The following is a 24,054-nucleotide window of genomic DNA, read 5'->3' as shown; positions in this document are numbered from 1 at the left end:
TGAAGAGAGCTGGGACCACAGTCTCAAAGAAAACCATTAGTAACACACTACGCCGTCATGGATTAAAATCCTGCAGTGCACGCAAGGTCCCCCTGCTCAAGCCAGCGCATGTCCAGGCCCGTCTGAAGTTTGCCATTGACCATCTGGATGATCCAGAGGAGGAAGGGGAGAAGGTCATGTGGTCTGATGAGACAAAAATAGAGATTTTTGGTCTAAACTCCACTCGCCGTGTTTGGAGGAAGAAGAAGGATGAGTACAACCCCAAGAACACCATCCCAACCGTGAAGCATGGAGGTGGAAACATCATTCTTTGGGGATGCTTTTCTGCAAAGGGGACAGGACGACTGCACCGTATTGAGGGGAGGATGGATGGGGCCATGTATCGCGAGATCTTGGCCAACAACCTCCTTCCCTCAGTAAGAGCATTGACGATGGGTCGTGGCTGGGTCTTCCAGCATGACAACGACCCAAAACACACAGCCAGGGCAACTAAGGAGTGGCTCTGTAAGAAGCATCTCAAGGTCCTGGAGTGGCCTAGCCAGTCTCCAGACCTGAACCCAATAGAAAATCTTTGGAGGGAGCTGAAAGTCCGTATTGCCCAGCGACAGCCCCGAAACCTGAAGGATCTGGAGAAGGTCTGTATGGAGGAGTGGGCCAAAATCCCTGCTGCAGTGTGTGCAAACCTGGTCAAGAACTACTCCGTCTCCCACAGTTGAAGTGTACCCATGATAAAAATTACAGACCTCTACATGCTTTGTAAGTAGGAAAACTTGCAAAATCGGCAGTGTATCAAATACTTGTTCTCCCCACTGTATATATATATATGTATATATGTATATATGTATACATATAAATCTCTCTCGCTCTCTCTCTCTCTCTCTCTCTCTCTCTCTCTCTATATATATATATATATATCAGGTCCTTTGAGATCTTATCTCGGCTGCCATTTGAAGCAGATTTTAGAATTTCCAGACTTTCCAATTAGAAACCACCATTTCCCATTTCCTGTCTTACCATTTGATTTGATTTATTAGGATCCCCATTAGCCGACGACAATGGCAACAGCTAGTCTTACTGGGGCCCGACACAAAACAAAAAAATACATTACAGGCAAAACACTTTACAATTTACATACATTTAAAAACATGAACATGTAGTGTGTATGTGTGCATCTATCCGTTACACATACACTGACTTTATTTAAATAAAGGTTAAAATAAAAAATATATAAAAGGTACAGTACATGTCAGTACATACACACAACAAGTAGTTCACATGGGGGAGAGGCGTTGTGCCATGAGGTGTTGCTTTATTCGTTTTTTTAAAAACAAGGTTTGCTGTTCACTTGCACTATATAAGATGGAAGGGAGGTCCATACATTATTCGAAGTGAAGTCAGGTGGATGCCACATTACCCATTTGATGCTGTTGACTCCAGTCATTTTACCCTATAGGCCTACAGGCCAATGGATGTGTGTGTACTAGCCTGTGTGTGTTGTCCATATGGTGGTTGTGTGATGTGAAGTGTGCAGTATGTCTCAGTATTGGTTTATACGGACCTTGAACAATGAATGGTGAGGAAGTTATTGGCAGACCAAACGTTCCCTCAGACTATGTGTCGATTCCAGTTGTTCATTAACAGGTGAGTTACGAAAGCACAGGTGAGTTGTCAAATCTGAGCGGAACAAAGCAGGTGTGTAAATCCATATATCCTTGTTTTGAAACAAAGCAGTCGATTAATGAAAGATTTCATAGTAAGTCGTTAAATGAATGAAAAACGTTTGAGACATTCAGAGAAGTAACTACTACTTTTATAGGCTGTTTTTCACACACCAATTTTGTTTTCTTTTCCGACTGGAAAAAGTACATGTGCTGAATGGAATATATATTGCGTGAGAATATTGCGATATTTGGAATACAGAATAAAAGGGATGACAAGTAACTTTTTACTTTTTGGAATTATTAGAACATTTCTGGCAAATGGATTAGGATTTTACCAACCCACAGCTCAATGTCTTGTCATTGAACATCTCCTCAACATAATTGGTACCGGAACAGGTTATCTAGACTGGGAAATCCAAAGACTCGCCTTATGAAAAATAGGAACATTCATTAGCTTATACTTATTAGCTAAGTCCTCAGAATGGCTTATAGAGGTTGGTGGGTGTGTGTCTGCTGGATGGTGTTTATCGCAGGTCGATGCGAGGCGATATACCCTCACTGTCTGGATGGGATTATGATGAATGTAGTTCTGCTGGATGACGACATCTCTCCCTGGAGTATGACATTTGTCCGTAGCGCTGTGGAGAGTGCGATCCAGCTCGACGCTGAACTCCCCTGTAAAAGCTGTCCAAACGGTAAATGTAATCATAATTTAAAAACTGTAAATTAATAGAGAGTTTGCACAGGGTTGCTGGTTCAAGTCCCACCGTGGCTGAGCCCCCTTAATTGGTAGTGTACAATTATCACATATAGCAGGCTATAAAAACCAACATTGGTTTATAAGGATATCCTAGGCCTACATCGTGTTATAGATGTAAGGACCTTAGCCTAACCTAAATATTTTTTGCTTACTTTCTTGTGTTTTAACTTATCTTATCAGCTCAGATTTGATGTTCTGCTGAATTACTATCTGTGGGTCCGTAATCTTTGTTGCCATCATTATGGTGTATTGCCGTGTTCTTTTCCAAGGAGTGAAGCGAAACCTGACTGCAAACTTCCTTGGGCTCGAGACTAGTTTGTACAGCAAGAAAGGCTGCCAAAGCAGCACCTGTGAGGTGGTGGAGACTTTGAAGAACCTAACTGTGAGTGTTAACCAAATCACGCACACACGCACGCACGCACGCACGCACACACACACACACACAAACAAATATTCACATATCTAAGCTGATTCTCCTTTGTTTCAGAAAACAGGCCAGGAGGGCTGGGTTTTGCTGGGGCCCACCTGTACCCATGCAACCTTTCAGATGGTTGAGTAAGTGTTGTGTTGCCGTGACACCCTTTCTCTTTTACTTCCTCTATATATATTGCCCTCACTTTTATTCAACTTGTTTACTCTTGTAGTTACATTTTAATAACACAGTAATTCATTACATACTGTTGTGTCAGTCTCCCACTTTATCCTGTGTGTGTCTGTCTTTCTGTCTCACATACCCTCCATCCCTCTGCCCGTCTCCCTCTCTCTCTCTCTCGCTGTCTCTCTCTCTGTCTCCATCCCTCTTTCTTTCTCTTTCTCTCCCTCTCTCCCTCCCCTCTCAATGTTCCAGTCAAGAGGTTGGTCTGAAGCTCCTCATGCCCATCATCTCAGCAGGCAGCTTTGCTCTGTCCTGTGACTACCAAGACAACCTGACCCGCATATTGCCCCCTGCACGCAAGATCTCCACATTCTTCACAAAATTCTGGGACTTCAAAAACAATATCAAACCCAAGTGGTCCACAGCCTTCCTCTATAAGAAGCAGGAGAACACTGAGGACTGCTTCTGGTGAGGGATTTGCTTGTGAGACATTTGTGAGCTGTTTGTGAGTTTCCTTTGAGTTGCTTTTGAGTCACTTGTGTCCTGACTTGTCAGTTCTGTAGGTGTAATATGCTGGAAAAGAGTGAAGGTGGATATTAATTGACAAGTGATTCCGTAGGCTAATGGACAATTTGATGACTGAGATTATTTATTTGTGTATATTATATTTGCTTAGATGTGATGTTGATACTGATATCATTGTATTTCCCCATCCCTCCTCAGGTACATCAATGCACTTGGTACAGGCTCAGCCCACTTTTCCTTACATGTCAAAAATACCCAAGTTATAACCAAAGCGGAAGACCTTAGAATGGAATTAAACTCCAAAAAGAGGACAAGCAATTGTAAGTAAACCCACATCATCTCACTCCTTTCACAAATCTGGAGGATTGGCAGGTAGATAGCCCACCAGGGGAAGGCCAGCAATGGAGTCTCCAGAACATTTTGAAAGGGGTGGACAAGGTGGGGCACAGACCCAGTTTAGGGTGGCCATAACATTTACAAGAGGGACTTTTTGTATATAATTATGATGGTTCAACGCATTAAATGCTTCAGCTTAGCGTTGGTACATTTTACAGTTCAAATAAATCATGAGTCAATTCCAAAAGTCTTGTTACAGTGTTTGCATTCAAGGTCAGGATTTTATAAAAGGGTATTAGCATACAGCAGTAAATTCACTTAAAAAGTGCCATCACAAGTGCAAATTACACTGTGACATTCGTGGGCTCTCTATTTTTCTAATTGGACCTCCTATGTGTGAATAGGGTTTTATAGTAAAGACCATTTTAATGGGCTTTATAGGAAAGACAGAATTTAACTGTAAATATGTATTTTATTTTAATATGTCATGAACACAACCAGTCATTATGTTTTCATCTGATTGTCAAATAAATCACTTCAAAAAGTAGGTTAAATACAGTAGGTTACCTGCGTACGTTCGTCTACTTCAAAAAAAGTCAAAAGTCTGAACAATTTTTTTATTTTAACTTACGCTGGCGACGCTGGACTGATTGTGCGCCGCCCTATGGGACTCCCAATCACGTCCAAATGTGATACTGCCTGGATTCGAACCAGGTACTGTAGTGACACCTCTTGCACTGAGATGCAGTGCCTTAGACCGCTGCGCAAGTCGGGAGCGAAATGCACTGTGCACCCGCCATTTGAATGGAAAGAGATATCTATTACAAACACCATAAGTGTATTGACATTCAGCCTACAAAGTGCCGTGCATTCATGGAGAATTTGTTTTACAATAATTTTTAAAAAACAATGTAGAAAATAATTTATCATTCGTGTCTATCCGTTTCATAATATTCCTTCAATTCGCACAAGGCTGAATCCATTTCACCAGAGAAAGTATCTGAGCGAGGCAAACAGCTCCCCTCTGTCTTAGTATATGTAGCCCATGTACTTTTGAAGTCGGAAGTTTACATACACTTAGGTTGGAGTCATTAAAACTCGTTTTTCAACCACTCCACAAATTTCTTGTTAACAAACTATAGTTTTGACAAGTCAGTTAGGATATTTACTTTGTGCATGACACAAGTAATTCTTCCAACAATTGTTTACAGACAGTTTATTTCACTTATATTTCACTGTATCACAATTCCAGTGGGTCAGAGGTTTACATACACCAAGTTGACTGTGCCTTTAAACAGCTTGGAAAATTCCCGAAAATTATGTCATGGCTTCAGAAGCTTCTGATAGGCTAATTGACATAATTTGAGTCAATTGGAGGTGTACCTGTGGATGTATTTCAAGACCTACCTTCAAACTCAGTGCATCTTTGCTTGACATCATGGGAAAATCAAAAGAAATCAGCCAAGACCCCAGAAGAAAAATTGTAGACCTCCACAAGTCTGGTTCATCTTTGGGAGCAATTTCCAAATGCCTGAAGGTAACACGTTCATCTGTACAAACAACAGTACGCAAGTATAAACACCATGGGACCACACAGCCGTCATACCACTCAGGAAGGGGACGCGTTCTGTCTCCGAGAGATGAACGTACTTTGGTGCGAAAAGTGCAAATCAATCCCAGAACAACAGCAAAGGACCTTGTGAAGATGCTGGAGGAAACAGGTACAAAAGTATCTATATCTACAGTAAAACGAGTCCTATATCGACATAACCTGAAAGACCGCTCAGCAAGGAAGAAGCCACTGCTCCAAAACCGCCATAAAATAGCCAGACTACGGTTTGCAACTGCACATGGGGACAAAGATCGTACTTTTTGGAGAAATGTCCTCTGGTCTGATGAAACAAAAATAGAACTTTTTGGCCATAATGACCATCGTTATGTTTGGAGGAAAAAGGGGGAGGCTTGCAAGCCGAAGAACACCATCCCAACCGTGAAGCACGGGTGTGGCAGCATCATGTTGTGTGGGTGCTTTGCTGCAGGAGGGACTGGTGCACTTCACAAAATAGATGGCATCATGAGGGAAGAAAATTATGTGGATATATTGAAGCAACATCTCAAGACATCAGTCAGGAAGTTAAAGCTTGGTCGCAAATGGGTCTTCCAAATGGACAATGACCCCAAGCATACTTCCAAAGTTGTGGCCAAATGGCTTAAGGACAACAAAGTCAAGGTATTGGAGTGGCCATCACAAAGCCCTGACCTCAATCCAACAGAAAATTTGTGGGCAGAACTGAAAAAGCGTGTGCGAGCAAGGAGACCTACAAACCTGATTCAGTTACACCAGCTCTGTCAGGAGGAATGGGCCAAAATTCACCCAACTTATTGTGGGAAGCTTGTGGAAGGCTACCCAAAACGTTTGACCCAAGTTAAACAATTTAAAGGCAATGCTACCAAATACTAATTGAGTGTATGTAAACTTCTGATCCACTGGGAATGTGATGAAAGAAATAAAAGCTGAAATAAATCGTTCACTCTACTATTATTCTGACATTTCACATTCTTAAAATGAAGTGGTGATCCTAACTGACCTAAAACTGAATTTGTATTTGGATTAAATGTCAGGAATTGTGAAACTGAGTTTAAATGTATTTGGCTAAGGTGTATGTAAACTTCTGACTTCAACTGTAAGTGGACACCTGCTCGTCGAACATCTCATTCCAAAATTATGGTCATTAATAAGGAGTTGGTCCCCCCTTTGCTGCTATAACAGCCTCCACTCTTCTGGGAAGGCTTTGCACTAGATGTTGGAACATTACTGTGGGCACTTGCTTCCTTTCAGCCACAAGAGCATTAGTGAGGTCGGGCACTGATGTTGGGCGATTAGGCTTGGCTCGCAGTCGTTTCAATTCATCCCAAAGGGGTCGATGGGGTTGAGGTCAGGGCTCTGTGCAAGCCACTCAAGTTCATCCACACAGATCTCAACAAACCATTTCTGTATGAACCTCGCTTTGTGCATGGGGGCATTATCATGCTGAAACAGCAAAGGGCCATCCCCAAACTGTTACCACAAAGTTGGAAGCACAGAATTGTATGGAATGTCATTGTATGCTGTAATGTTAAGATTTCCCTTCACTGGAACCAAGGGGCCTAGCACGAACCATGAAAAATAGCCCCAGACCATTATTCGTCCTCCACCAAACATTACAGTTGGCACTATGGATTCTTGCATGTAGAGTTCTCCTGGCATCCGCCAATCCCAGATTCGTTCATCGGAGTGCCAGATGGTGAATTCTGATTCATCACTCCAGAGAACGGTTGGCATTGCCCATGTGATCTTAGGCTTGCGTGTGGCTGCTCGGCCACGGTTGCAACACTCACTCAGTAGTGATTGTTGCAACCGAGGACAGACAATTTTTGTGTGCTATGCACTTAAGCACACAGAATGGGACCGGCGAGTGCTGGTGTGGCCTACCACTTCGCGGCTGAGGCGTTGTTGCTCCTCGATTTTTCCACTTCACAATAACAACAGTTACAGATGACTGGGGAAGTTCTAGCAAGGCAGAAATGTGACAAGCTGACTTGTTGGAAAGGTGGCATCTTATGACGGTGCCACGTTGAAAGTCACTGAGCTCTTCAGTAAGGCCGCTCTACTGCCAATGTATGTCTATGCAGATTGCATGGCTGTGTGCTAGATTTTATACACCTGTCAGCAACGAGTGTGGCTGAAATGGGTGTCCAAATCATTTTGGCCATGTAGTTTATCTGATGCTGTCTGGCCAAAAAGAATATGACTATTTTCTAAACTCTTTTTGACCAGACAGCATCAGATACATGGGCTACACATACTATGGGTTTTGTATCACTCGCTCGGATGCTTTCTCAGATGAGATTGATATCAGTGTCCGTCTTGGTCAAAGTTATCAAAATATTCAGAGACCAATCAGATTTTGGGGGGGGTGCACCCCTGGACACGCCATTGAAGGCCGTGATTTATATGTCTTTCTCTCTCTCTCTCTCTCTCTCTATATATATATATATCTCACTCACTCTCTCCTCTTCACTGACTGTGCAGTGTTCATAGTGTGTGGGACACCAGAAGATATCGTGGACCTGAAGAATGGAACTATGGAGGTTGATCCTAGTGTTGTCTTCATCCTGGTCGATCTTTACAAGTTAGTCCTCTCTCTCTCTCGCTATCCTCATTTCTCTCTGTGCCCCTCTCTCTCTCTCTCTTTTTCTCTCTCCCCAGTCTGTTATTTGTTTGCATTTTTTCATCTGAAAGAGTTCAACGAGGCTTACAGTTTTTCTCAATTGCTGAAACACAATTTCTGAAACCTTGCTCCATTTCCTGAAAACATTAAACACAAAACCTCATCTTCAAGCACTATTTACATAACCTCTGACTCAAAATGAAACATTCGCCTCAAAACAGTTTTATCTCTGTTCAAAATCAAACACTGCTCTCAAATCATAAACAAAGTGATCAAAATGATATACACTCTCAAGCAGTCAGTAAACAATACACCGAAAAATAGAAAACACATTGTTCAAAACATACAATTCTCAGGGAGAAGTACATTTTTAATCTAAAAAAATATTCATATTTTTCCGTCATTGTCTTTTGATGAACGAAAACATGTTCTATCATAGTAGCTCAAAATTGATCAGAAATTTGCTCTTTGCAATTTTGTTTTTTGTTCTTCCTCCTCCTTGTACCCCTATTTTTACAGTACTGTACCCTGCATCTCACAAACTTGTCCTTTGTCTCTGTGATACTGTACTTCTTGTTCTTTGTTGATATGAACCTGCAACCAGTCAAAATCTATTGAGCAGTCAGTACTGTTAATAAATGGAAAGCACAATGTTCAGGGCCATACAATTTGTCTATTGTACAGTATACAGCCTACAATGCACTGTACTACAGTATACAATACTAAAAGGGACAAAAATCAAATCAAATCAAATCAAATCAAATTTTATTAGTCACATACACATGGTTAGCAGATGTTAATGCGAGTGTAGCGAAATGCTTGTGCTTCTAGTTCCGACAATGCAGTAATAACCAACAGTAATCTAACCTAACAATTCCACACTACTACCTTACACACACACACAAGTGTAAAGGGATAAAGAATATGTACATAAAGATATATGAATGAGTGGTGGTACAGAACGGCATGGCAGATGCAGTAGATGGTATAGAGTACGGTATATACATATGAGATGAGTACTGTAGGGTATGTAAACATAAAGTGGCATAGTTTAAAGTGGCTAGTGGTACATGTATTGCATAAAGATGGCAAGATGCAGTAGATGATATAGAGTACAGTATATATACATATGAGATGGGTAATGTAGGGTATGTAAACATTGTATTAAGTGGAAAGGAGTAAACATGTGATCAATGTGCTTCTTCTTGTCTTTGGGCTGGGTCAGGCCAGACCACTTCGTCGACATCACAAGCAATATTGTCCCTCCTGAGGCAACGGGGGAAGAAGCCTCTTGTGTGCCGTATCCAGCCCTGACATGATTCCTCACCTATATCACCACAGGCTAAATCCATGGCTTGCAGCAGATTTACTCTGGTGTAGGGTTGTCTATCATACACTTTCCATCTCCTAGAGGAGAAAAACTCCTCAATCGGATTCAGGAAAGGCGAGTATGGAGGGAGGTACAAGTTCATAAACTGCCCATTGATGTTAAACCATTCCCTTACCTGAGCAGCTCGGTGGAAACTGACATTGTCCCACACTATCACATAGGTGGGAATGGGATTCTCATTTAGCTCTTGACCCTGCTGCTCTTGAACCTGCTGCTCAAATAAAATATCTCTTAGATTGGCAATAAATCTTAGAAGGTGCTGGGTGTTATATGGCCCGAGTGTAACATGGTGATGTAGAACACCATGGTTGCTGATAGCAGCACAGATTGTGACATTGCCACCTCGTTGACCAGGGACTTCAACAATGGCCCGCTGTCCAATCATGTTTCGGCCTCTCCTTCTCCTCTTTGTTAGATTGAAGCCTGCTTCATCGACAAAGATGAACTCATGGGGTCTGTCCAAGGATTCCAAGTCAAATATTGTCTGTGTAGAAATACAATATACTGTATGTAGGATTTTGTAAGTCGTACAGAGACAGTGCTATACTGTAGAGTACAATTAGGCTTCTGATTCACATACATTGTATGTACTGAAGAGTAATGTCATTCACATAGTATGTGTTGGTACTGTAGACAATCTGGATTACAGTAAATGTTTCTGAATGTACACTTACTTGCACATACTGAGCTCGCAGTTCTTTCACCCTTGGTGAGTTACGCTCAAAAGGTACTCTGTATACTTGTTTCATTCGCATCCTGTTACGATGGAGGACACGCTCAATTGTGGAAATGCTCACACTGTCGATTCCCTGGAAGTGTGTGTTGTCTTGTATCACTCGTTCCTGGATTTCTCTGTCGTATTGCATTATCTTGAAGGACCATGCCAACTATAACGGCCTCTTGCTCCTGAGTGAATATAGCTGTCCTTCCACCTGCATGTGGCAGCCTTGCAATTCTACAAAAAGTAGTTGTGCAGTTTCAAAACATATTCATGCAGTACAATACATACAGTGATTAACTTTACAAATGTCTATTGAAACAGCTGCATATAGTGTAGTACAGTAAATTTGCAATTACAAAAATACAGTAGTATACTGTACCTGCTCTCTTCTCTGAATGTCCTTACTATGGTGGACACAGAAAATCGGCTCAAATTGGGTTGCACTCTAAGTCCTGCTTCCCTCTTTGTCAGTCCATGGACAAGAACATGGTTTATAACTGTTGCCCGATATCTTGCTTTCATCAGATATTTCCACTCTTTTTCTTCCTCTTCCTCTTCGTCCTCCTCTTCCTCTTTCTTGCCCTCCTCCTCATCCTCCTCCTCGTCGCCCACCTCGCATACGCACTCGTCCTCTCACATTGTTTCTTCTATCCATTCTCAGACTTTCTCCTTCCCACCTTCAACAACCTGTTTGCTCTCTGAACTGGCTTATATTGGTTGTGTCGCATCATTTGAAACAGGTTAAATCAATTTTGAGTGGTTGTGTTCAATCAATGACATGTGTTCTCTATTTGTATTTGATTGTTGCCACTTGTGTTTACCAGTATGGATGACATGTGCATTAGAGTGCAGAATGTGTTTTGAGAATGAGAATGTGTTTAGAGTTTTGCTGAAAAGTCTAAGTGAGATCTGCAAATTGTGTTTTACCATGTGAAATGGTTTAAGGTATTGACAACAGACTGCATAATTAGCTAAATGAGTCTAGGCAACTGAGAACTTTGTTCAGCCAATGGGTTTTAGTGTTTTAGCAATTGAGAAAAACTGTAATACTGTAATCGCCTTGCTTGTCAGAGAGCACCAGTGTTTGCAGTGTCATTGACAATGCACCCATGACTCCCCACAGTGATAAGTACTACACCAATAAGTCCTCTATCCCTGCTATGAAGAACGTGTTGGTTCTCACCATGCCCAACACTAGGAACTATACTGTGGACACAGACCTGGGCAACAACGTGACGGTGAGACACCCTGCTGGGCTGGGGCCCTGTCTATCACTGTACTCTGAGGTTACGTCCAAAATGGCATCCTATTCCCTATGTACTGTACACACTAAAAACAAATGGTTCTATATAGTGCCAAATAAGGGTCAATTGGCTTGTAACCATAGCAGATTACTTTTTGGTGCTAAATATATATATTTTTTGAAGGTTCTATAAAGAACCATGCTCATAAGGTTCAACATGTAACAAGTATGGTGCTATAAAGAACCATTTCCAACAGTGCCGCTATGGTTACAACCCTTTTTGGGGCTACTTTATGGAGAATGGTTCTATATAGAACCTTTCTCAATCTCAAAGGTTCATTTTAGAAGAACCATACAGGGTTTTTTATTCTGGTTAGCCATATGATATTGTTAAAATTCCATAGGTGTTATAATTGTATTAATTGACAAGTTGAATCAGGAGTTCTAGCTCTGGAACTGCTTCGGATCCCTAAGAAGAGAATTGAGAACCACTGATTGAGTCAAGTGTTCTCAATTGACACAAAGTCAAATGTGAGTCTTTCACAAGACATCGTTACTGCCCATAGTCATATATAACATGTAATGGCACTACTGCCCTAAATGTTTACATTAAGAATCTCAGAAAACATCCTACAAAAAATGATTTTGCTTTTTTATTTTTGTTTTGCTTTTAACAAAACAGATTACATAAACTGGAATGACACTCACTCACAGTTGCACAAAAAGAGCTGTGAGCAATCCATGCCCCAAAATATTATAATGAACTGCTGCCCCTAGATTTTAATTATCACTAAAGGAGCAAAAAGTAATGTACTACTTTTGACCAGGGTGCAATCAATCTCTGCTCTCTCCAGATGAATGACTACATGGCAGCGTACCATGATGCAGTGCTGCTGTTTGGTCAGGTGATGAGAAAGATCTGGAGCAAGCCTGAGTCTGAGCTCAACCACACGGAGGTAGTCAATATCAACCACTTCAGAAACATCTCATTCGACGGTAAGAGACCAGGAAACAACACATAAAGCCATGTGGTCTGGCCTGGACATATGGCCACCTGTGTGTGTGTGTGTGTGTTTGTGTGTGTATATCTATGTGTGTGTGTTTGTGTAGTTCTGTAGATCTGTTTAGTGTAAGGTGTGTATATGTGTTTCCATAAAGGCATCGCAGGCCACTACAAGCTGGATGACCATGGGGACAGAGACGTGAATTTTTCAGTCATTTACACCACCACTGACAACAAGGTAGGTCAGCTATCATCATTTACATTTTAGTAATTTAGCAGATGACTTACATCATTCTATCGTGTCAATTTTAATGTTTTAACACTTTCCCTGTCTCCTCCACAGTATGAAACTTTATTTATATTCAACACTGTCTACAACTACACCAACATCGTCAACAGTAAACCATCCTTCATCTGGGGCAGACATCTCCCAAATGACACTCCAGACCAGGGTAAGGGTTAAACTAAAGCTGAGCGAAATGCACAGAAATCCATATCACGATAAATTGCCTGAATTGATTCAGTAACAATAAATAGAATGATAAGTTTATGACATTGATGTGCACAGTTTTTTAACGATCCTTTAAACTACTACTACTAGTTTGATGGTTGAACCATCAATTGTACCATTAACAATCACCCATATTAGCAAACTGATTTCATTTTAAACTTCACATTTCTCTAGTATAGGCTACAGTGCATTCGGAATGTATTCAGACCCCTTGACTTTTTCCAAATTTTGTTACGTTACAGACTTATTCTAAAATGGATTAAAATTATTGTTTTCCTTATCAATCTACACACAATACCCCATAATGACAAAGCAAAAACAGGTTTTTAGAAATGTGTTAAAAATAAAAAACAGAAATACCTTATTTACAAAAGTATTCAGACCCTTTGCTATAAGACACGAAATTGAGCTCAGGTGCATCCTGTTCCATTGATGATCCTTGAGATGTTTCTACAGCTTGATTGGAGTCCACCTGTGGTAAATTCAATTGATTAGACATTATTTGGAAAGGCACACAACTGACTATATAAGGTCCCACAGTTGACAGTGCATGTCCGAGCAATACCAAGCCATGAGGTCGAAGGAATTGTACGTTGAGCTCCGAGACAGGATTGTGTCGAGGCACAGATCTGGGGAAGGGTACTAAAAAAGGGTACCAAAACATTTCTGCAGCATTGAAGGTCCGCAAGAACACAGTGGCCTCCATCATTCTTAAATGGAAGAAGTTTGGAACCACCAAGACTGATCCTAGAGCTGGCCACTCGGCCAAACTGAGCAATCGGGGGAGAAGGGCCTTGGTCAGGGAGGTGACCGAGAACCCGACCGAGTTCCTCTGTGAAGATGGGAGAACCTTCCAGAAGGACAACCGTCTCTTCAGCACTCCACCAATCAGGCCTTTGTGGTAGAATGGCCAGATGAAAGCCATTCTTCAGTAAAAGACATGACAGATCATTGGAGTTTGCCGAAAGGCACCAAAAGGACTCTCAGACCATGAGAAACAAGATTCTCTGGTCTGATGAAACCAAGCTTGAACTCCTTGGTCTGAATGCCAAGCATCGCGTCTGGAGGAAACCTGGCACCATCCCTACGGTGAAGCATGGTGATGGCAGCATCATGCTGTGGTGATTTTTTTCAGACCAGAGACTGGGAGACTAGTCAGGATCGAGGGAAAGATGAACGAAGCAAAGTACAGAGAGATCCTTGATGAAAACCTGTTCCAGAGCGCTCAGGACCTCTGACTGGGGCGAAGTTCACCTTCCAACAGGACAACGACCCTAAGCACACAGCCAAGACAACACATGAGTGGCTTCGGGACAAGTCTCTGAATGTCCTTGAGTGGCCCAGCCAGAGTCCGTACTTGAACCCGATCGAACATCTCTGGAAAGACCTGAAAATAGCTGTGCAGCGACACTCCCCATTCCAACCTGACAGAGCTTGAGAGGATCTGCAGAGAAGAATGGGAGAAACTCCCCAAATACAGGTGTGCCAAGCTTGTAGCGTCATACCCAAGAACACTCTATGCTGTAATCACAGCCAAAGGTGCTTCAACAAAGTACTGAGTAAAGGGTCTGGTGGTCATTAAATCAAATCAAATCAAATTTTATTTGTCACATACACATGGTTAGCAGATGTTAATGCGAGTGTAGCGAAATGCTTGTGCTTCTAGTTCCGACAATGCAGTAATAACCAACGAGTAATCTAACCTAACAATTCCACAACTACTACCTTATACACACAAGTGTAAAGGGATAAAGAATATGTACATAAAGATATATGAATGAGTGATGGTACAGAACGGCATAGGCAAGATGCAGTAGATGTAGGGTAATGTAGGGTATATAAACATAAAGTGACATAGTTTAAAGTGGCTAGTGATACATGTATTACATAAAGATGGCAAGATGCAGTAGATGATATAGAGTACAGTATATACATATACATATGAGATGAGTAATGTAGGGTATGTAAACATTATATTAAGTGGCATTGTTTAAAGTGGCTAGTGATACATTTTTACATAATTTCCATCAATTCCCATTATTAAAATGGCTGGAGTTGAGTCAGTATGTTGGTAGCGGCCAATAAATGTTAGTGGTGGCTGTTTAACAGTCTGATGGCCTTGAGATAGAAGCTGTTTTTCAGTCTCTCGGTCCCTGCTTTGATGCACCTGTACTGACCTCGCCTTCTGGATGATAGCGGAGTGAACAGGCAGTGGCTCGGGTGGTTGTTGTCCTTGATGATCTTTATGACCTTCCTGTGACATCGGGTGGTGTAGGTGTCCTGGAGGGCAGGTAGTTTGCCCCCGGTGATGCGTTGTGCAGACCTCACTACCCTCTGGAGAGCCTTACGGTTGTGGGCGAAGCAGTTGCCGTACCAGGCGGTGATACAGCCCGACAGGATGCTCTCGATTGTGCATCTGTAGAAGTTTGTGAGTGCTTTTGGTGACAAGCCGAATTTCTTCAGCCTCCTGAGGTTGAAGAGGCGCTGCTGCGCCTTCTTCACAACGCTGTCTGTGTGGGTGGACCAATTCAGTTTGTCCGTGATGTGTACACCGAGGAACTTAAAACTTACTACCCTCTCCACTACTGTCCCGTCGATGTGGATAGGGGGGTGCTCCCTCTGCTGTTTCCTGAAGTCCACAATCATCTCCTTTGTTTTGTTGACGTTGAGTGTGAGGTTATTTTCCTGACACCACACTCCGAGGGCCCTCACCTCCTCCCTGTAGGCCGTCTCGTCGTTGTTGGTAATCAAGCCTACCACTGTAGTGTCGTCCGCAAACTTGATGATTGAGTTGGAGGCGTGCATGGCCACGCAGTCGTGGGTGAACAGGGAGTACAGGAGAGGGCTCAGAACGCACTCTTGTGGTTGAGGATCAGCGGGGTGGAGATGTTGTTACCTACCCTCACCACCTGGGGGCGGCCCGTCAGGAAGTCCAGTACCCAGTTGCACAGGGCGGGGTCGAGACCCAGGGTCTCGAGCTTGATGACGAGTTTGGAGGGTACTATGGTGTTAAATGCTGAGCTGTAGTCGATGAACAGCATTCTCACATAGGTATTCCTCTTGTCCAGATGGGTTAGGGCAGTGTGCAGTGTGGTTGCGATTGCGTCGTCTGTGGACCTATTGGGTCGGTAAGCAAATTGGAGTGGGTCTAGGGTGTCAGGTAGGGTGGAGGTGATATGGACCTTGACTAGTCTCTTAAAGCACTTCATGATGACGGAAGTGAGTGTTACGGGGCGGTAGTCGTTTAGCTCAGTTACCTTAGCTTTCTTGGGAACAGGAACAATGGTGGCCCTCTTGAAGCATGTGGGAACAGCAGACTGGGATAAGGATTGATTGAATATGTCCGTAAACACACCAGCCAGCTGGTCTGCGCATGCTCTGAGGACGCGGCTGGGAATGCCGTCTGAGCCTACAGCCTTGCAAGGGTTAACACGTTTAAATGTTTTACTCACCTCGGCTGCAGGGAAGGAGAGCCCGCAGGTTTTGGTAGCGGGCCGTGTCAGTGGCACTGTATTGTCCTCAAAGCGAGCAAAAAAGTTATTTAGTCTGTCTGGGAGCAAGACATCCTGGTCCGCGACGGGGCTGGTATTCTTTTTGTAATCCGTGATTGACTGTAGACCCTGCCACATACCTCTTGTGTTTGAGCTGTTGAATTGCGACTCTACTTTGTCTCTATACTGGCACTTAGCTTGTTTGATTGCCTTGCGGAGGGAATAGCTACACTGTTTGTATTCGGTCATGTTTCCGGTCACCTTGCCCTGGTTAAAAGCAGTGGTTCGCGCTTTCAGTTTCACGCGAATGCTGCCATCAATCCACGGTTTCTGGTTTGGGAATGTTTTAATCGTTGCTGTGGGTGTTACGTCGCCGATGCACTTTCTAATGAACTCGCTCACCGAATCAGCGTATTCGTCAATGTTGTTGTTGGACGCAATGCGGAACATATCCCAATCCACGTGATCGAAGCAGTCTTGAAGCATGGAATCAGATTGGTCGGACCAGCGTTGAACAGACCTGAGCGCTGGAGCTTCTTGTTTTAGTTTCTGTTTGTAAGCTGGAAGCAACAAAATGGAGTCGTGGTCAGCTTTTCCGAAAGGAGGGCGGGGGAGGGCCTTATATGCATCGCGGAAGTTAGAATAACAATGATCCAGGGTTTTACCAGCCCTGGTAGCACAATCGATATGCTGATAGAATTTAGGGAGTTTTGTTTTCAGATTAGCCTTGTTAAAATCCCCAGCTACGATATATGCAGCCTCGGGGTGTGTGGTTTCCAGTTTACATAGAGTCAGATAAAGTTTGTTCAGGGCCATCGATGTGTCTGCTTGGGGGGGAATATATACGGCTGTGATTATAATCGAAGTGAATTCCCTTGGTAGATAATGCGGTCGACATTTGATTGTGAGGAATTCTAAGTCAGGTGAACAGAATGACTTGAGTTCCTGTATGTTGTTATGATCACACCATGTCTCGTTAATCATAAGGCATACCCCCTCGCCCCTCTTCTTACCAGAAAGATGTTTGTTTCTGTCGGCGCGATGCGTGAAGAAACCAGCTGGCTGCACCGACTCCGTTAGCGTCTCTCGAGTGAGCCATGTTTCCGTGAAGCAAAGAACGTTACAGTCTCTGATGTCTCTCTGGAATCTGATGTCTCTCATTATGGGGTATTGTGTGTAGATTGATGAGGGAAAAAACTATTTAATCAATTTTAGAATAAGGCTGTAACGTAACAGAATGTGGAAAACGTCAACAGGTCTGAATACTTTCCGAATGCACTGTACTTATCATAATGGACGATTTCACCAAAATGTCTGCGATAAGTGATCGGTATGGTCTGTGTCTTTCATTTTCGTTTTTCATCCCAGATCTGATCGATAAGACAGATATGGGACAAGAACCAGTGTTGTGAGATCAGGGTGGCAGGTAGCGTAGGGGTTAAGAGCATTGGGTCAGCAATCAAAAGGTTGCTGTTTCAAAACCGTAAGCCAACTAGATTATTCACCAAGTTGGCTTGTGGATTCGACAGCGATCTTTAGCAAGGCACTGAACCCTAAGTTGCTCAACTTCAATGTACAGTAATACCACCTCAATTACCCCCTTCCCTGCACACTCATTGAGAAATTGTATAATTATGACGCAGTCCATTTTATTGGTCTCCTCATCATAATCATGCCCCCCCCAGGTTCGAGGTTGAAGAACATCGTTGTCATTGTCTTAGGTGTCACTGTGGTGGTGGTGGCTACCATCGCATTCATCTTCTACAGGTAAGGCACAAATTAGATTCACCTTAAATCTGCCATTTTGGTGCCTGATTCCATAGAGGGCTGTTTTATCTATCATGGTATGTTCAGGGTGACCATAGAAATATAATTACTAGAACAGGAATCCCCAGTCAAGTTTAATTATTTTTATGAGGGAGACCTCTTACACTGTGTTGCTATCTGTTACCAGGCAGAACAGGAGAGAGCGCCAGGTGGGGAAGAGATGGTCTCACATCCACTCTGACCTCATCACCCCGCTGGAGTACAATGAACGTAGCCTGGTCTCCCTCAAGGTCAGCTAGTTCGTCAGTGTGCGGCGACCCAAGCATGTCATCATTGTGCGATCTCAAAGTTAAGTCACGTTCTCTAATACGTCTACTAACTCCCGTCTATGTCCGTTTGTTTGTCAGATTGATGAAGACCACAGGACAAAAAAAAGTTATATGATCCGCCAAGGACGCTACGATAAAAAGGTAACTCAAACTTATACAGTGCCTTCAGAAAGTATTCACACCCCTTGACTTTTTCCACATTTTGTGGTGTTACAGCCTGAATTTAAAGTGGATTAAATAGAGTTTTTTTTCAGTAATCTACATACAATAACCCATAATTTGAAAGTGGAATTCTGTTCTTTGAAATTTTTACTAATTAATTAAAAATGAAAAGCTGAAATTTCTTGAGTCAATAAGTATTTAAGCCCTTTGTTATGGCAAGCCTAAATAAGATCAGGAGTAAAAATATGTGTTTTTGTTTAACCTTTATTTAAGCAGGCAAGTCAGTTAATTAAGAACAAATTCTTATTCACAATGACGGCCTACCCCAGCCAAACCCTAACCCAGATGATGCTGGGCCAATTGTGCGCCTCCCTATGGGACTCCCAATCACAGCCGATTGTGATACAGCCTGGAATCAAACCAGGGTCTGTAGTGACACCTCTAGCACTGAGATGCAGTGCCTTAGACCGCTGCGCCACTTGGGAGCTTAACAAGTTACATAATAAGTTGCATGGACTCCCTCAGTGTGGAATAATAATGTTAACATGATTTTTGAATGACTTCCTCACACATACAATTATTTTGTAAGGTCCCTCAGTCAAGCACTGAATTTCAAACACAGATTCAACCACAAAGACCAGGAAGGTTTTCCAATGACTCACAAAGAAGGGCACCTATTGGTAGATGGGTAAAAATACAAAACAGTTTCCAAAAGCAGACATTGAATATCCCTTTGAGCATGGTGAATAACCTAATTGACAGAGTGAAAAGAAGGAAGCCTTTACAGAATACAAATATTCAAAAACATGCATCCTATTTGCAACAAGGCACTAAGGTAATACTGCAAAAAAAACCTGGCAAAGCAATTAACTCTTTGTCCTGAATACAAAGTGTTTAAGGTTTTATTTAGGTAGTATTTATTCGCCCAAAGAAATTAAGTGAAAGACAAAACAGTGCAGATAAAAAAAACTGCTAAAAACAATGTGCAGGTGAAGTTGGAAGCCCAAAAGGGCTTACAGTATATGAAAACCACACCACAAATATAAGTACAAAAAAATAGTTCAATCAGTTAAGCAAAGCGTATTCATTAAAATTGTACATGATATACTCAGTATACAATAAAAAACATGTCTTGTGTTATATAGATGGATTTCAGAATTAACCTGGAAGAATCCATTGAAGGGTTTAGGTAAACTGTCTGGGAGTTATGAGTATTTTGTAGATGAAAGTGCATAATTAGCATACATTAACTTCTTATGGCTGCAGGGGCAGTAGTGAGTAGCTTGGATGAAAGGTGCCCAGAGGTGCCCATAGTAAACTGCCTGCTCCTCAGTGCCAGTTGCTAATATATGCATATTATTAGTAGTATTGGATAGAAAACACTCTGAAGTTTCTAAAACTGTTTGAATGATGTCTGTGAGTATAACAGAACTCATATGGCAGGCAAAAACCTGAGAAAAAATCCAAACAAGAAGTGGGAATTCTGAGGTTGGTCGATTTTCAACCAAGCCCCTATTGAATACACAGTGGGATATGGATGAGTTTGCACTTCCTACGGCTTCCACTAGATGTCAACAGTCTGTAGAACCTTGTCTGGTGCCTCTACTGTGAAGTGGGGCTGAAGGAGACAGGAATTAGTCAGGTCTATCATGACCTGACCATGCTCTGACTATGCACGTTCACATGAGAGGGAGCTCTGTTCCATCGCACATCTGAAGTCAATGTAATTCTCCGGTTGGAACGTTACTGAAGATTTATGTTAAAAACATTCTAAAGATTGATTCAATACATCGTTTGACATGTTTCTACTGACTGTTACGGAACTTTTTGACATTTCGTCTGCTTTTAGTGAACGCGCTTCCTGTCTTTGGATTTATTTACCAAACACACTACAAAAATAGCTATTTGGACATAAATGATTGACATTACCGAACAAAACGAACATTTCTTGTGGAAGTGGGAGTCCTGGGAGTGCATTCCGATGAAGATCAGCCAAGGTAAGTGAAGATTTATAATGCTTTTTATGAGTTTTGTTGACTGCACAATTTGGCGGGTAACTGTATGGCTTGCTTTTGTGGCTGAACGCTGTTCTCAGATTATTGAATATTGTGCTTTTGCCGTAAAGCTTTTTGAAATCTGACACAGCGGTTGCATTAAGAACAAGTGTATCTTTAATTCTATGTAAAACATGTATCTTTCATCAAAGTTTATGATGAGTATTTCTGTTATTTGACGTGGCTCTCTGCAATTTCTCCGGATATTTTGGAGGCATTTCTGAACATGGCGTCAATGTAAACTGAGGTTTTTGGATATAAATATGAACTTTATCGAACAAAACATATATGTATTGTGTAACATGAAGTCCTATGAGTGTCATCTGATGAAGATCATCAAAGGTTAGTGATTAATCTTATCTCTATTTCTGCTTTTTGTGACTCCTGTCTTTGGCTGGAAAAATGACTGTGTTTTTCTGTGATTTTGCGGTGACCTAACATAATTGTTTGTGGTGCTTTCGCTGTAAAGCCTATTTGAAATCGGACACTTTGGTGGGATTAACAACAAGATTACCTTTAAAATGGTATAAGATACATGTATGTTTGAGGAATTTTAATTATGAGATTTCTGTTGTTTGAATTTGGCGCCCTGCACTTTCACTGGCTGTTGTCATATCATCCCGTTAATGGGATTGCAGTCATAAGAAGTACATTAATGCCATCAATAGACAATAGATTAAGTTTCTTAAACAAAGGTGCAGATGGAGCCAGGTAATTAGAGCAGGTGGCTAGTCTTGCAAATGTATTTTGTATGTTGAGTAACTTGTATTGGTAGGAGGCATATGTACTGGGGATATGGGATATGGGTAAATTAAGCTATAGCGTAGAGTTAGGAAGCAAGCCTGATGAACCAAACCACCAATCTTTCTGATGATACCAACAGATTTCATCACTTTGTTTGGGGCAAATCCAATAGAACACATTACTGAGTACCACTCTTCATATTTTCATGCATAATGGTGTCTGCATCATTTTATGGGTATGCTCATAATCGTTAAGGACTGGGGAGTTTTTCAGGATAAAAGAGAAACAGAATGGAGCTAAGCACAGGCAAAATCCTAGAATCCGCCAGATTTTGGGAGATGAATTCAGGACAATAACCTAAAACACAAGGCCAAATCTACTTTGGAGTTGCTTACCAAGAATACAGTGAAGGTTCCTGAGTGGCCTAGTAACAGTTTTGACTTAAATCGGCTTGAAAATACATGGCAAGATCTGAAAATGGTTGTCTAGCAATGATCAACAACCAATTTGACAGAGCTTTAAGAATTTAAAAAATAATAATTGGCAAATGTTTTACAATCCAGGTGTGGAAAGCTCTTAGAGCTACCAACTTTTATCTCTCTTTTACTGGATAGAGCTAAACACTTGCCAGGACTTGGCCATTTTATCAGAAAGGTGAAGAATCATTGTACAAAGATGGTCAAATGGCTCTGTAAAATGACAAATGATCAAATTAAATAGAGATATGAATGAGAGGGAGCATGGTTAAGGTTTTGATGTTAATCAGCTTGAAAATATATGGCAGGACCTGAAAATGGTTCTCGAGCAATGATCAGCAACCAGAACTTGACAGAACTTGAAGAAGTTTGAAAAGTATAATGGGCAAATGTTGTACAATTCAGGTGTGGAAAGCTCTTCGAGACTTCCCCAGAAAACCTCACAGTTGTAATTGCTGCCAAAGGTGCTTGCACAAAGTATTGACTCAGGGGTGTGAATACTTATGTACATTTCTGTATTTCATTTTCAATAAATGTCTTACAATTTATAAAAACATGTTTTCACTTTGTCATTATGGGGTATTGTGTGTAGATGGGTGAGAGAATATTTCATCCATTTTGAATCCAGGATATAACACAACAAAATGTGGAAAAAGAGAAGGGGTACGAATTCTTTCTGAAGGCATTGTATATGGCTCTTTATATGTGTATATATGTCTATATAGTACCAGTCAAAAGTTTGGACACACCTACTCATTCAAGGGTTTTTCTTTATTTGTACTATTTTCTACATTATAGAATAATAGTGAAGACATCATATAGTGAATAGTGAAGACATCAAATAACACATATGAAATCATGTAGTAACCAAAAAGTAACCAAAAAAGTGTTAAACTAATCAAAATATATTAAATATTTTAGATTCTTCAAAGTAGCCACCCTTTGCATTGATGACAGCTGTGCACTCTCTTGGCATTCTCTCAACCAACTTCATGAGGTAGTCACCTGGAATGCATTTAAATGAACAGGTGTGCCTTGTTAAAAGTTAATTTGTGGAGTTCTGTTTCTTCTTAATGCATTTGAGACAGTTGTGTTGTGACAAGTTATGGGTGGTATACAGAAAATAGCCCTATTTGATAAAAGACCAAGTCCATATTATGCTCAAATAAGTTAAGAGAAACGACGGTCCATCATTACTTTAAAACTTCTTCGGGATCGGTGTCACTTCCACGGGACGGTTGAGCTAACGTAGGCTAATGCGATTAGCATGAGGTTGTAAGTAACAAGAAAATTTCCCAGGACATAGACATATCTGATATTGTCAGAAAGCTTAAATTCTTGTTAATCTAACTGCACTGTCCAATTTACAGTAGCTATTACAGTGAAATAATACCATGCTATTGTTTGAGAGTGCACAATTTTGAACATGAAAAGTTATTAATAAACAAATTTGGCACATTTGGAAAGTCTTGATATAACATTTTGAACAGAAATGCAATGGTTCATTGGATCAATCTAAAACTTTGCACATACACTGATGCTATCTAGTGGCCAAAATCTAATTTGCACCTGGGCTGGAATGATACATTATGGCCTTTCTCTTGCATTTCAAAGATGATGGTACAAAAAAAAATCAAGAGAACGGTTGGTGTTTTCTTTGGATGATCTTTTACCAGATCTATTGTGTTATATTCTACTACATTACTTTTACATTTCCATACACTTCTAAGTGTTTCCTTTCAAATGGTACCAAGAATATACATATCCTTGCTTCAGGGCCTGAGGTACAGGCAGTTAGATTTGGGTATGTTATTTGAGGCGAAAATGGAAAAAAAGGGGCTAATCCTTAAAACATGAAAGTCAGTCAATCCGGAAAATTTTAAGAACTTTGAAAGTTTCTTCAAGTGCAGTCGCAAAAACCATCAAGCGCTATGATGAAACTGGCTCTCATGAGGACCACCACAGGACAGTGTAGTGGAATATTCTAATCAAGTGAGAGAGACTTTGTCATTTCTTCAAACAATCATCTTTATTCAATATCAATTAGTTATTGCAATATAGATGCTGGTCAATCC

The 24,054-nt window shown here is 41.4% G+C and overlaps 1 protein-coding gene across 1 annotated transcript in view; it reads left to right on the top strand.

Annotated features, from left to right (window-relative positions):
- Positions 1–1,690: 1,690 nt before the first annotated feature.
- LOC139580152 (guanylyl cyclase C-like) overlaps positions 1,691–24,054 on the top strand; it is a 43,125-nt gene continuing 20,761 nt past the window's right edge. Inside the window, exons 1-13 of the mRNA XM_071408693.1 lie at positions 1,691–2,356; positions 2,694–2,803; positions 2,909–2,976; positions 3,269–3,484; positions 3,740–3,861; positions 7,950–8,049; positions 11,323–11,437; positions 12,297–12,438; positions 12,601–12,683; positions 12,789–12,897; positions 18,133–18,214; positions 18,402–18,504; positions 18,622–18,684. Of these exons, the coding sequence (XP_071264794.1) occupies positions 2,143–2,356; positions 2,694–2,803; positions 2,909–2,976; positions 3,269–3,484; positions 3,740–3,861; positions 7,950–8,049; positions 11,323–11,437; positions 12,297–12,438; positions 12,601–12,683; positions 12,789–12,897; positions 18,133–18,214; positions 18,402–18,504; positions 18,622–18,684 (1,527 nt within the window). The 5' untranslated portion in view covers positions 1,691–2,142. The remainder of the gene's footprint in view (positions 2,357–2,693; positions 2,804–2,908; positions 2,977–3,268; positions 3,485–3,739; positions 3,862–7,949; positions 8,050–11,322; positions 11,438–12,296; positions 12,439–12,600; positions 12,684–12,788; positions 12,898–18,132; positions 18,215–18,401; positions 18,505–18,621; positions 18,685–24,054) is intronic.

Source organism: Salvelinus alpinus, chromosome 7 (genome assembly GCF_045679555.1).
Source record: "Salvelinus alpinus chromosome 7, SLU_Salpinus.1, whole genome shotgun sequence".
NCBI lineage: Eukaryota > Metazoa > Chordata > Actinopteri > Salmoniformes > Salmonidae > Salvelinus > Salvelinus alpinus.
The sequence above is the reverse complement of the archived record's forward strand: the minus strand, read 5'-3'. Positions and strand labels throughout refer to the sequence as shown.